This window comes from Macrotis lagotis, chromosome 4, assembly GCF_037893015.1.
Source record: "Macrotis lagotis isolate mMagLag1 chromosome 4, bilby.v1.9.chrom.fasta, whole genome shotgun sequence".
NCBI lineage: Eukaryota > Metazoa > Chordata > Mammalia > Peramelemorphia > Peramelidae > Macrotis > Macrotis lagotis.
In genome coordinates this window covers 56,852,485-56,867,070 of record NC_133661.1, presented here as the reverse complement: position 1 = coordinate 56,867,070, position 14,586 = coordinate 56,852,485, and the positions used below count along the sequence as shown (strand labels likewise).

Here is a 14,586-nt window from a genome sequence, read left to right as displayed (position 1 = left end):
CTTTAATTATTTGTCCATGCCATGACTACATGTGTATACATAAATGTATCTATAAAATATTTTTATTTATATATAATTTATATCCTTTCTATTTCTTGTCCAGTCATGTAACTATATATATATATCCTTTATATTATTTATATACTTTGTTTGTCCATGCCATGACTACATGTGGATACATATATGTATATCTAAAATATTCTTTATTTGTATGTAATTTATATTCTTTCTATTTCTTGTCCAGTCATGTAACTATGTAAATGGATATGCGTATAGTAAGTCTACAAAAGATATCTTTTAGCTTATTTATATCCTTTCGTCACTTGTCCATGCCGTAACTACATGCATATGTGTATATATATATGTGTGTGTGTGTGTGTGTGTATGTGTGCCTATATAATATATTCTTTATTTTATGTATTATTCATGTCCCTTCTGGCCCTTGTCCGTGCCATAAATATGAATATAAGGTGGGTAGGCTGTCATTTGTATCAGGACAAAGAATGTCCCTTCTGGATCTTTGGAAGGACCTGGATCCACTTGGGCTTTAGGTTCAATAAAGATGCAATAAAGTCCAAGGAAAAGTGTTTCCAAAGGGCGGGGGTGGGCTGGGGGCCGCCCGCCAGGACAGCGCTGTGGGTGCCCGTGCTCGCGGGCCTCCCGGGCGCCGCGCGGTCCGCGCCCCGGGGCGGCTCCGGCCCGCGGCCCCGCGCCCCTCGCGCCTGCACCCCGCGGAGCCCCGGGAGCCGCGGGAGGGAAGCGGGGCTCGGCGACACTGCGCGGCGTGCGCCACGAGAGGTCGCCCCGCGACGCGGCCCGCAGCAGACCGAGCCGGGCCCGTGACACTATTTTCTTTCTCTATTTTTATCTATTAAAAAGATTTCTCCAGAGCCATAACTTAGCTCCCCCTCACTAAAGTGGAGCAACAGGAAGATATAATGGCGCATTTCATTTATGAATGACCCGTAATAAATTACTCTGAAGTGTCCCGGGTGCCGGGAGACGGAGCGCTTTGTCCGCCCGCGGCCCGTATTTCACGGGCTTTCATTTAGCGGGCGCGGAAAGCCCCGCTGACATTTGGAAGGCAGTTTTGGGGGGCGGGGGGCGGCCGGGCGAAGGATATCTGGTTCTTGTTGAGCGTTAAGGTATGGAGCCTGGGTAGCCCTGGCAACGCGAGGTCGTTTCCAAGAAGGTTGTTGTCCAAGATGAGCTCCTCCAGGCCGCCGAAGGCGCGCAGTCCTTCCAGTGACCTGCAGTGACAAAGGCACCGGGAAAAATGAGCCGCCGCTAAATCAGAGAGGCCATTAGGAGGCGAAATAAATATTTTAACCTTCCCTTTCAGGACTGGGAATAGTTTGGGCTTGGTGCCTGTCAGGCGGGTGAATGACAAGAATTAGGAGAGGGGGCGGGGGCGGGGGGCGCTGGCACCTCACCACATCCTTCACGCATTGCCAGCATGAAGGATGAGGGTCACTTAGTGAGGAGCCAGAATCCCAAACAAAGGCCTTCAGACACGGCCTGCAGGATAAATTTGTCACTGTCTTGTGCCTTCAGGCACCCAGCCTCGCCTGACCCTAACCTCCATTCCCAAGATAAATAACTCTGTCACAGTTCACCTTCAGTCCCTGGACACAAATTTAACTTGTCATCCATCATTCCTGCCCAGAAATATCAGACCCCTCGAACAATAATAAATACAACTTCAGCTATCATGGTGGAGCAGGCCCCTCGGTACAATCAGAGGAAATGGGGGGGGGGGCTCCCCACCCAGCCACCCCTCCACCGCCACCACCTCCCTTCGCCTCTCCTCCTGGGGTGTTTTTGGTTTCATCACCACTTCATTTGCTCTGGCCCTGGTGGCTCACTGGAGCCCCCCAGGCCCCTGCAGGACTGCGGGGTCACTGGGCCTGAGAGGCTGGGGGGTTGGGAGGTGGGGGGCTCCTGAGGAGGGAAGGGGGCTGAGGCTCCAGAGTGAGTGAGGGGTCTTCGTGGAGTCACTTGGGGTTTCACTTAATAGAAAGCAGATTTTCCTCTCTTTTTCTATCACTGTCTCTCTTGTCTCTCTGTCACTCCCTCTCTCTATGTCTCTCCCACATTCACTCTCCCTTATTGCCTCTGTCTCATTCTTCTGTCTCTGACTGTCTCTCTTATTCTTTCTGCCTCTTTCATTCAATCTGTCTCTGTGTGTGTTTCTCTCTTCCTCCCTCTCTCTCACCCTGTCTTTTTCTGTCTCTGTATCTCTGTCTGTCTCTCTCTCTCTTACTTTATCTCCTCTTTCTCTACCTCTCTCTCTCTCTCCCTCTGGTTCTGCCATTCTATCTCTATGTCTCTCTTTCTGTCTCTATCTCTCTCTGTCTCTGTCTCTCTCTGACCCCCTTTCTCATTTTATCTCCTCTCTTCTTGCCCCCTGTGTGTGTGTCTCTCTCTATCTCTGTCTCTCTCTGTCTCCCTTTCTCATTTTATCTCCTCTCTTCTTTCCCTTTGTCTCTCCCTCTCTCTCTTTTTGTCTCTCTCTCTGTGTCTCTCTTACATATAGAGACAAGAAGTTCAGAACCCAAAATGAACCTCTTGAAGCTGTAAATAAACAGATCTGTGGGAATTAATCAGGCAGTTCAGAAAGTCAAATCAGAAAGGGAATTAGTTCTTTCACAACTTGAAAGTTAACTCTTAATTACACTGCTTTAGATGTGGGGAAGGGGGCAGGGCAGGGTGTGCTGACACACATACACACACACACAGACACACACACACAGACACACACACAGACACACACACACACACACACACACACACACACACACACACACACACACATTAATCAAAGAAGACTGCCTGCTAGAGGGAGCTTACCCCCAGCCCCATATTCACAGCTCATTCACCTACCAGACTCCTGCAGATATGCTGAGATTGCACAGTCTGACAGCTGATGCACTATGCCGACCAGAGGGAAGATTATCATTGTATCTCCTGGCTCTTTTATAAAATGTGATGAATAAGGCAGATGCAGTTTGTACCATTTAGTCATTTTCTGAGGCCGGTTATACTAAGGAGGCTCTCCCATATGAACACACATGTACCTTTTTTGCAAAGAGGATTTTCCCAGTCCTGGATGAGGACCCTGGGCTGGAAGCACTACCCAAATCCAGAATCCAAGATTTCAAAAAAGTCATCAAGCATTAATTAATACCCACAAAGTCTCCAGGGTTTACAGCTTTCCTTTTTGCCATTGGCAAATATGGCTCCAAAACTGATCGATATTCAAATGGAAAAAGAGCAGACTTTACAGGTTCAAATCCTGGCTCAGGCCTCAGTTTCCTCATCTGCAAAAATGAAAAGTTCAACCCACTTTCCTCACCTGTAAAATGACAGGTTTAACCAACAACTAAGACCACTTTATTCCTTATGGAACCTTTTGGGTTTCATTTTCTTCATCAATGAAGGAAAGGGTTAGACTAGATAATGTCAGAGCTCCCAATCTATGATACTATCTATAGACTTCCACTGACTTACAGGTTCCCCACAATCAAAGTTGGTATTGCTTTTTGTCTGGAAAGGAAAATCGAAACCTGTGAAATGTGAGTCGAGAGAGGTTTCAGATCTTTGCAGTCCTCTAGTCTTGTTCACCCAACCCAGGGACCCAAAGGGAAAGACCTGACCCATTCATCAGGATGGGCTTGGCCGGCCGGGGCTGGGCGAACCGACCTCCCCCAGTGAACCCGGCTCCAGGACTCCCCCGGGGTCCCACTGGCTCTCTCGATCAGTGGTTAATCAGGGATAATCTCTGACGCTCACTTTTCAGCGTTAGGCCTCGGCTGGCCAAGGGGAGTTCAGGCCACCTCCCTGTCAGCACCACCAAGCCTTATGGGACGCTAATAAGTCCTTTGTGCAGAAACATCAGTCCGGCTCTGGTCAATGTCAGCGGCAAAAATACACATTGTCCCTGAGTTATGTTATGCAAATATAATACTCTTATCATGAGAATCGGCAACTGGCAAGGAGATGAAAGCTGGACCCCAAAGTGCTATAGGGGACATTAAAAGAAGATGACATAGCATGGAGAGGGACAAAGCCCTGGGAACACTAGAGGGAGTTGCCTGGTGAATCAGCCTTTCTTTCCCCAGAGCCCAGGCAGGAGGAGCACAATAGTGGCGAAGGCTTTCTGAGAGGGGTTGGGAAAATTGGACTCAAATCCCTTTACACCTGTCTGGTTGGGAGTTTTTTTTGCCATGTAATATTATTAGCTGCTCAGTTAAAAGGGAGCTGTGTTACACGGGGGGGTTGCTTATTAATTGTTGTTTTCATGTCATCAGTGCAGTTCGAGCTTGGTGATTTAATCAGCTAAATTCTGAGCCTGGGGACTTGGGGGAAGCAGGGGAGGCAGGAGGAGGAAGGCAGGGGAAAAGGGAGTGGGAGTGGGGCAGAGAGGGGAAGACAAGATTCTTGCAGTCTGGATGGAGCAGAGAGAGACAATGAACAAATTTGAACCTGGGAGAGAAAAGGGAAGGAGGATGCCTTGTCTGTTTTGGTCTTTTTGGTTAATGTACTTTCTTGTGATATTTGGGTATGGAGATGGATGTTTTTGGATCAAAGTATAGGAAGGAAAATCCCTCAGTGTCATACTATATTCATATATGTGTATATATAGAGATATAGATATGTAGCAATCCACACTTGTATTTATGTGTGGCACTAAACATTTCTATATGTATGTGTGTGTGTATATTATATATCTTAACTTATCATTTTATCATATTTTTCATATTATATTTTCTATTTGTTTATCATATATATATATATATAAATTTTTGAAGGTATATAAATATAAAGAATCTCCCCCCAAAAAAATTTTCTCAGTGTTCTTAATGTTAAAATTCATGCCAGATTGATGATATTTAAGAAATTGCTTGCTGATTTAAGAGAAGACTGATGCTTTTTGAGTCTTGCTTAGTCTAAAGTGAGTAAGAAACACCTGGAGTGAAGGATGGAGGGGAGGGAGGTGTTTCTCTATCGGCCATTTTCCTGGAATGGTGATGGGGAGAGGCCTAACCATTCAGCTGAGATGGGGCTTGAGCTCATCACCATGGAAGGCTGGGTCTGGCCAGCTAGAGAAGGGCCTCCCACATTCAGGCAATCCAAACCAGCCCATTCGTTTGCTGGTGAGAAGGGAAGAGCTCAGCATCAGGTTAAGTAAAGCCACTCTGGAAACCTAATAAACAGTGCTGAAGTACATTGGCAGTTGCTTACTTCCTGGCTCTAATGACACAAAAGCTGCCCATTATCTTACCTATAGGTACCATCTTAGTTACCTCGTAGCAGGGCTCCAGCCTAGCTCCCATAGGATCCCCCAACTGCTACCCAGAGACTTCCACTGTGATTTCCAAAGTCACATCAGAATGACAAAAACATCACAAGGCAGTCGGCTCCAGCTGATTCAAACAGAGAGAACTTTTAAGTTTCCACTGTAATTAACCCTATCCTCGTTAAGATAATTATGATCAAGCTCCCTGTCACAGCTAATATCGTAGCATCATTGCCTGTGGCTCACACTTTGCCCTCATTAGCTTACAAAAACAGCGACACTAAACAGACAACAGACTTCCTTGCAGAGAGGAGGCAAGCCAGCCATGGAGCAGGCACCAGGGGACCATTTCCAATGTAAGGCGTAGAGAGAGAGAGAGAGAGAGAGAGAGAGAGAGAGAGAGAGAGAGAGAGAGAGATGGCTGTTTCTTGCCCACCTCTAGCCCCTTCCACTCATCAGATGGGCTGACTTGGTACTGCTTCTAAATTTCAACTCCACAAGAATGAAGCATGTGGGAACTTAGGGAAATGAAGAATAGCTGGCACCATCTTTGCAAGGGTTTAAAAGAAGGTGATGAGCAAGGGATGTTGGGCTTGTCATATAGCCCTCCTTCCATGCCCCCTCCCACTTGAGCCTACTTTGACTGGGAACACCCAGCTTTTGAGAAACAGCCAGAGCAGAATGCCTGGGGAGGAAGGGGGGAGCAGCTGAAACTCAACCACCTAGTGGCTCCCTGGTTCTGAAACAACAAATTCATCTCCTAAAAAAGTCTTTTCTGGGAAGAATTTGACCTCTTGCCCAGAGTCAGCCAACAAAAACTGGCGCCATTTCTGTTTGTTTGCCATATGAAGGGAGGAGGCAAGAAGAAGGAACAGCTTAACTGAAGAAGGGAGACATGTTTCAGGTCTCTCCTGAACCTCATTTGTACACAGACACTCGGAGCAACAATTTATAGGGAGATGAGTTCATCCATGCTGCTGAAAAGAAGAACAAATACACAGCAGAACCAAACAAAAGCAAGCTATATTTTTTTAACTAAATAAAAATCTTGTGAAAACCAGAGAGTACATTAACCCACACTGTCTCTCTGAACTCCTCTTAGACTGTAAAGTTCAGTCCTTCATCATTCCCTCACTGCTTCACAGGAGTCAGTTCTTTTCCCCAGCTGGACTGCAAAGATAGCACCATGGTATATTTATTTAGGTGGTACATTGGATAGAGCACTGGGCTGAGGTCAGGAAGACCTGAGTTCAAATCCAGCCTCAGGGACTTACTAGCTGTGTGACCCTGGGCAAGTCATTTAACCTTATTTGTTTCAGTTTCCTCATCTGTAAAATGGGCTTAAGAATAGTACCTATGTCCCAAGGCTGTGGTGAGGATAAAAATAAAATAGTAATTGTTGATCCAAGACAATTCTGATGAACCCATGATGAAACATGTTCTCTTTCTCCAGAGAAAGAACTGGTAAACTCAGGGTGCAAATGGAGGAATAATTTTTTTTTCTGTTTCCTTTTTTTCCTTGCTTTTTTAGTCAACATGGCTGATATAGAAATGTTTTCCCATGATCTCACATGAATAAATGATGTATTGATAGCCTTTTCAATGGGTGGGAGATTAGCTGGAGGGAGAAAGAGAATTTGCAACTCCAAAATATTTTCAAATGAATATTATAAATAAATACATAATTTTGGAAAATAGGATATTAATTGTAAAGCATTTACCACTGTGCCAATCAAAAGGCAAACACTATAAAAATGTTAGATATTATTGTTAACATTATATTATTGCAATTTCCAATAGAGTTTTTGAAATAATTACTAACAACCATTAACAGTTTCCATTTAAGGCTCTAGAATTTATAATTATAAATATTTGGGGATTTTCAGTTCCCAATTAAAAAAGTCAGTGAAGGCATTATCATACCCATTTTTATTGATGAAGGAAGTGAAGCTTTCTCCAAATTTACCAATGATCTTTAAATTGAAAAATCTAATTTTTATTCAGTTCCCTTCCTTCTTGACCTCTTCCCACCCTTGAACACTGTTGATCACCTCCTTCTGATGTTCTCTGCTTTCTAGGTTTTCATTAGGTATTTCTTTTCTGATTATCCTCCCAACTGACTGACTTCTCTTTCTCAGTCTCCACTGAATTTTCATATTTACCTTAAATCCTGGATCTTCATTCCTTTCCCAGATATACTCTCTCACCCATTGATCTCATCAGTTACCATTGGTTCAACTATCATTTCCACAGATCCATATATGTTCCAAAAAATCTTAGTGCAGTTTTAAGCTATTAAAACTTAAAATCATATAAAATACAATGGTATCAAATACTGTTCCTTGCCCATATGGCCACTATATTGAAGGCTTCTTTAATGAATTAAAACTTAAAGCTTTAGGCTCCCTTAAAACTTTTGGGACATGCTATGGTATATAGACCTAAGTCATCTCCTAACCACAAGGTCCACATCACCACCTTCTTTTTAGATAGTTCAAATATCCCACACATAACTCAAACTCAGTTCAAGCCCTTCCATCTTCCTAATTTGCCCATCCAGGTCACCCACACATGTTGGTTTCATTTTTAATTCTTCATTCACCTTCAACCTATTCAATTCAAACTGTTGTCAAATTTTGTCATTTCTACCTTGATGAACAATCTTTCTTGCATGTGTTCCCTTTTCAACCTGACGTCTACCACTCTGGGTCAGTCCCCTATCAGCTCACACTTAGGCTCTTGCAATAACAGAATTCTGGTGGGTGGGTGTAGGGTTTTGGAGGTTGGGTAATGGGCTGATGAAGTCTCTCCTACTGCCCACTCTATCTTCACTTCATCTGTCCAAGTGATCTTCCTAAAGCACAGGTCTGACCATGTCAGCTCCCTACTCAATAAAAGCCACTAGTTTCTATTGATCAATTAAAGTCCTCTGTCATTCAAAGCCTTCACACACCAGCTCCTCTTCCAGCTCCAGTCTTCTTCTGCTTAATTCTCCCTTAGGATCCAGCTTAACTGGTCTATGTGCTGTTATTAGACAAGAAGCTGAACCTCAACATTTTTTTATTTCCCATATCTGGAATGCATTTCCTCTTCATCTTATCCTCTGAACTTCTCTGGCTTTCTTCAAGACTTCACTCAAATTCTGCCTTTTTCAGGTCTTTCCTTTCAAGTTTTTTTAGGCTTCCCTCATCCTAGAGCCTTCCCTCTGAAATCATATTCTTTATACTCTGTGTATAAGGTTTATAGTTATTTGCACATCTCCCATATTAGAATAGAAGCTCCTTGAGGGCAAGGACAATGTTTCCCTCCCTTTCTTTGTCTCCCTAGTACCTGAAATAAGTAAATGCTTAACTAAAATGGCTTACCCAAAGTCTAACAGCTGCTGCTGCTGCTGCTGTTACAACAATATTGATGATAGCTAACATTTATATAGCATTTCCTGTGTGTTAGGCACTATCCTAAGTCCTTTACAATAGTATTGTTATCCCATTTTACAGTTGAGAAAACTGAGGCAGACAGCAGTTAAGTGATTTGGCCAGGTTCACATAGCTAGGAAGTGTCTGGGGCTGGATTTGAACTTAGATCTTCCTGACGTCAGGGCCAATGTTCTATCCCCTGTGCTGCCTTCACTTGGTAGTCTCTCTGGCTAATAGGTTGCTGTTTTATTGAACAGTTAGCCTTGATGCTACTTATTAGGAGTACAGAGAAAAGAGGGATAGATTTGGAGCCAAGGGACATGGGTTCAAATTCCAGTTCTGCTATCTACTACTCATATAATTGTAAGGCATTTTCTCCTTCTCAAGCCTCAGTTTCCTAATCTGTAAGATTAAGGGGTAGAATGCCATGATTTTTTAGGCTCTTTCTGGCCTTTAAACCTGAGATCCTGTGGTCCCTAAGGGAATAAAACCCTTGGAGTAGAGACTGGAGATCAAAATTAGAATTAGGAGGAACCTTAAAGGCCATCTACTTAAACACACTCACAGTATGAATGAGGGAACTAAGACTTGGAAAAATAAACTAATTTTCTGAAGGTCACACAGTCAGTAAACAATTCCCAGAACTGGGAACCAACCCATTTTAATCAAAGGTAAGTTGCTTCCCTAACTTTGCTTGTTGTTAGTCATTTTTCAATCATAGCCAACTCTTCAGAACCCATTAGGAGTTTTCTCCGCAAAGATACTGGAGTGATTTGCCATTTCCTCCTCCAGATCATTTTATATATGAGGAACCTGAGGCAAACAGGGTTAGGTGACTTGCTCAGAGTAGTGGCTGAGCCTGGATTTGAACTCATGATGGTAAGCCTTCCTGCCTCCAGGTCTGGTGTCCTATCTATTGCACTGTCCAGCTGCTCAAATTACTCTCTAAATCCATTTCATCTATTTTTTCTTTGTTCTGTAAGAGGATAAATTCCCTAAATTCAAGGACCTCATCTGATACCTCTTTGTGGCCCTCATCATACCTGCCTAAGGCAGTACTTTAAATATGGAAAACTCTATGAATAGAGTGGGCAAGTTATGGTCAGGAAGGAAACAGAGAAATCCTAGGGAGACCTCTGAAAATTACAGAATCTTGAAATATCTTCTCCCACATATTGTTCGTGTAGCTATACATCCTCATATAAGGACCCATTTACAGAAGGATGCCTCTAGAAAGTCCTCAAGATAACACATCCATCTCCCCCATCTCAGGGTTTCCTCACTCTAACCCTTCAAAGGAGGCAATGGTTGAGAGTTCCTGCTAAACTACTGCCTCACATCAAACTCCAGTCCTTTACATGACCTTGGTCTTCACTGTAACAAAGTTCTATTTAATGTAGCCTAAGAGCACATTTCAAATGATCAGAGCTTGTCTATGTGAAATGGGAATTGTAGATTATTACAAAATCTTTCAGCCTATACAGACTAAATATCAGATCTACATGCATATTAATTCTTGTCCCTCTTGGTCCAGACTTATGTTTTCATTAGCGTGAGATATTCTCCCCACTGATATGACTTCCAGGAAATACTAAAAGGTCAAGTTCAAGGCCAGTCCTTTATCCAATGCTCTATGTTGCATCACCACCATACTCAGCATCTGATAAAATCTTATATTTCAATGGAGATGTCTTAGGGACAACCATCTAGATTCATCCTTTGCTTTTTATGGATGAGGAAATCAAGACCTATGGAGCTTATGTTACTTACCTGAAGATAACATAGCTAGTGAATAACAGAGCCTCAACTAGAATTGGAACCTAATTGTGATTCATATATATCTTGGGCAAGTCCTTTGTTTGGATAAAGACCTAAGACTGAATTGTGTAAGAAGAGGTAAAAGTAGAAAATACTTTGGAAGGCTCTTTAATTTTTTTAATGATCTTAAGTGTGCTTCCACAAAGCTATCTTTTTTTTTTACCAACACCATACTCTTGATAAGACTATATGTCTAGAAATCATGTCATATCACAATCTTAGAAGAATCAAAATTTCAAATGACACAAAGGACAATGGAAAGAAATGTATGGTAGTCAAAGTCATCTTCAGAATATTCTCATCAATGACTTGCCCTTATTTCTTTCATTGAATTGTGATCAAGAAGTAACATAAAGGGGCAGCTAGGTGGCGCAGTGGATAGAGCACTGGCCCTGGAGTCAGGAGTACCTGAGTTCAAATCCTACCTCAGACACTTAATAATTACCTAGCTGTGTGGCCTTGGGCAAGCCATGTCACCCCATTTGCCTTGCAAAAACCTACCAAAAAAAGTAACATAAAGAAGGTTTACCAATCATAAAGTTTAAGTGAGAGTCAACAGATGGCCAGGCCAGTGTGCAAATAGTATCCTTAAATGAGATAGTAAGTGAGATGTAAAAACATTTAGCACAATGACCAGAATGTAATAAGCACTAAATACTTTCCCCCTGATTCTTCCCTTTCCCCTCAAAATGTTTAATCAAGTAATTTATCAACAAGCATATATTAAACATCAAATGCCAGGCACTTGTTGCCTACAAAGACAAAAATGAAACAGCCCCTACCCCAAAGAACTGAAATCAATCATGGGAAATAAGAGGTAAATATGCAAATACATACAAATTAAATATGGGCTGATTTGAGGGGGAACCAGAAACTAGCACCTGCGGACATCAGGAAAGATCTTACGTAGGTGGTAGCTTGGGTTGAGATCTAAAGGAAGCTAGGGATTCATTCCAACCAAGGGGGAAAGCTTGTACAAAGACTTGGAAATGAGAAATAAAATATTATATATGAGAGACAGCATAAAGCTCAGCTTGAATGGAGCATAGAATGTAGAAAGGGAAGCATTATCTATACACCTATCATCTACCTATCTATCATCTATCTATCTATCTATCTATCTATCTATCTATCTATCTATCCCATCCAGCCAGCCAGCCAGCCATCTATCTTTCCAGTCATCTATCTAAATATCTATCTACCTATACACACATACACACACACACACACAAACATACACACACATGCACATGCACATATGAAATAAGGTTGGAAAAATACAAGGCAGCTAGATCCTGTAGCGTTTTAAAGGACAATCAGAGGCATTTGCATTTGATCCTAGAAGAAATTGGAAGCCACTAGAGTTTCATGAACAGAAGGTGTTACATCCACAAAAGATAGAATTGTGTTTTCTATTTGCTTTTGTGCTCTCCTAAGGTACCTCCCTAGCTCAGTTAGTGTAATTCAGATATAAAGAAATCAATATTTGACTAACACTGAATATGAATCTCTCTGCATTTGTGTATTGTTATTGGGTATTTACCAACATGAAGCGGTCTACTTAGACGTTTTTCCCCTATGCTTTTCATAATGTACTACAGGCAACAAACGTAGCAAATGTGGTTCTTGACCCTATAGGAACTTTCATCCTAATACATAACCCCCCCCCAAAAAAAATTAAGGGAATACATTAAGTTTTTGCTTGCTGTCATGATTTTACTATCATGAAATTCAACATATATTTATCCAACATCCATGTACAAAGAATTATAAGATATAAAACCAAAAGGAGCAAATTTGTACCAACAGAGAATGAATGATCTAATGGAGGATATAGCATGTATGCAAATGAATAAATACAAGGTAATTTTAAGAGCTGGGGCAAGGAAGAGGTTTCCATTTGGAGGTAGCACTTTGGGAAAGAGGACCTTTCAGGCAAGGGAGACAGTTTATATCCATTCCAGTTGATATTATTTCTTCATTGCCAATTATAGACCCTGGCCTGCAGAAGAGATATAAACCTAGAATTGCCCTCATAGAGTCTATAATCTAAATGGGAAGGTAAATTAAAATAAATGAAGCAGCAGTGGACCTAGTTCAGGGTTTATATGGTATCAACCATAAACACTGTAAGAAATCCAGAGCAGAGTAAGAATTCAGAGTGATAAAAGTTGGTAAAATTGGTAAAAGTTGGTAAAAGGCAATTGGGAAGGAAGGGCATTATGCAAGGGAAAAACTGCATGAATAGTAAGTATAGTACACTCACATTTATGACAGCTTACATCTAGTAGAATGTAAGTTCCTTGAGGACAGAGACTATTTCAAGGTCATGAATAACCTGACAGAAATTATTATTTTTTCTATTTTATCAGTAAACATTATTAAATTAGGATTTAGGTTTTTCCCCTTTAGTCTCTCATTCAGGGACCAGCCCTTCTAGGTCATTCAGCCAGTCTTTGAAGGACAAGGCTGAAAGATGAAATTAGCCTAATTCTCTGGAAACATGTTTCCAGATCTTGGGCAGACCCCAACCAACTAGGAGAACTTATTTTGGTTGATAATGTAAATAGAATCTCACCTCAGCACATTGTGGACCTAAAGCATTAAACCTAAGTCCTTGCATTCCTTCATTGGAGTTTAGGGTAGCCTAGCCCACTAAGGAGGAAAAACAACCATAGTGGTTTGGGTAAAGATGGATTCCTTTGACTAGATTGTTGAAGGGAGTTGAATCTTATGATCAAGTCACTTTTTCAGCAGGTGAAGGGGAACACTTTTAGCCCACTTCCTCACTAATATGTCTACCCCCTCATTAATTATTCATTAGTCAGGGTTGATTTTCACCTGTCAGGAATGTCTCCTTTTCTAAAGCATTTAGGAATCAAAATGGTTTTCTCTTTGGTTACCAAGAGGAACCATTGATCATCAATTTATTGATTATCATCTATATCACTTAATAAATTGAACTCTAAGTACCTAGAAATTCTGTCTCTAGGGCTTTTATATTTGTCTCTATCCCTAATATCCAGCATAGTGCCTCACACACATAGTAGGTATTTAAAAAAAAAGATTTTCAGAACTAAATTATTGAACTGATAACCAGATCCCTTTCAATCATTAATATTGCCATCCATGTATATTTAGTGCAATTCAAATCAATGAGCATCTTACTCAATACCCATTCTTTATTATCCCTTTAGGGGATACAAATAAAAGACAAAATAATTCTTGTCTTCAAGAAAGTTGCATTTTACTGGGTGAAAATTATAATGAATATAGGTATTTCATTTTCTTTCTCTTGTTTAAAGTATTTTAAATATTATTTGTTTTGTTTTGATGTTTGCAAGGCAGTGGGATTAAGTGGCTTGCCCAAGGCCACACAGCTAGGTAATTATTAAGTGCCTGAGGCCAGATTTGAACTCAGGTACTCCTGACTCCAGGGCCAGTGCTCTATCCATTGTGCCACCTAGCCATCCCCTAAATTTTATCATACCTTTTCATGTGTGATCTTACTGTCACCTTTGTTCTCTTCATCTTCAAAGCCAGATATAAAAGATGTACCACTGAATATGGGCACAAAAAAGTAGAGTTCTTTACCTCAGTTTTTAATAGGTTTCTGAATTATTTTGATTTATAGCATTTGACTACTAAGAATCTTATTGTTATTGCCTTTAAAAATCTAAAGATTCAGTTGGTTGGGAATGGATTCAAAATGAAATTCCACTCCCCTCCCCCCGCCAAAGGAGGTAAGAAGATTTTCTGTAAATAAAAGATATTTTCCCCCAGGAGACATACAAAGGTGTCTGTGCAGCATACCAGTTATGAAGCTTGTGTTAGAATCATTGGGCTGGAATCCAAGAACAGAACAGGTTAAAGTTCCTACAGTCATTGAGCAAACATGCATTGGGCCAAAAACACTACTTTTCATCATGTGAACTATTTACCTGAAAGAAAACAGTCTCTCATCTGTAGTGATCTTTCATCATTCTACACAAAGAGATTTAAAAAAAAAATTAACAGGTAGCACCTCTTCCTCATAGCCCTATAAGAAAAAGA

General features: G+C 41.4%; 1 protein-coding gene across 1 annotated transcript in view; it reads right to left on the bottom strand.

Annotated features, from left to right (window-relative positions):
• LRMDA (leucine rich melanocyte differentiation associated) overlaps positions 1-14,586 on the bottom strand; it is a 1,329,142-nt gene that overhangs the window by 571,494 nt on the left and 743,062 nt on the right. Inside the window, exon 3 of the mRNA XM_074232911.1 lies at positions 1,124-1,250. Coding sequence (XP_074089012.1) covers positions 1,124-1,250 — 127 coding nt within the window. The remainder of the gene's footprint in view (positions 1-1,123; positions 1,251-14,586) is intronic.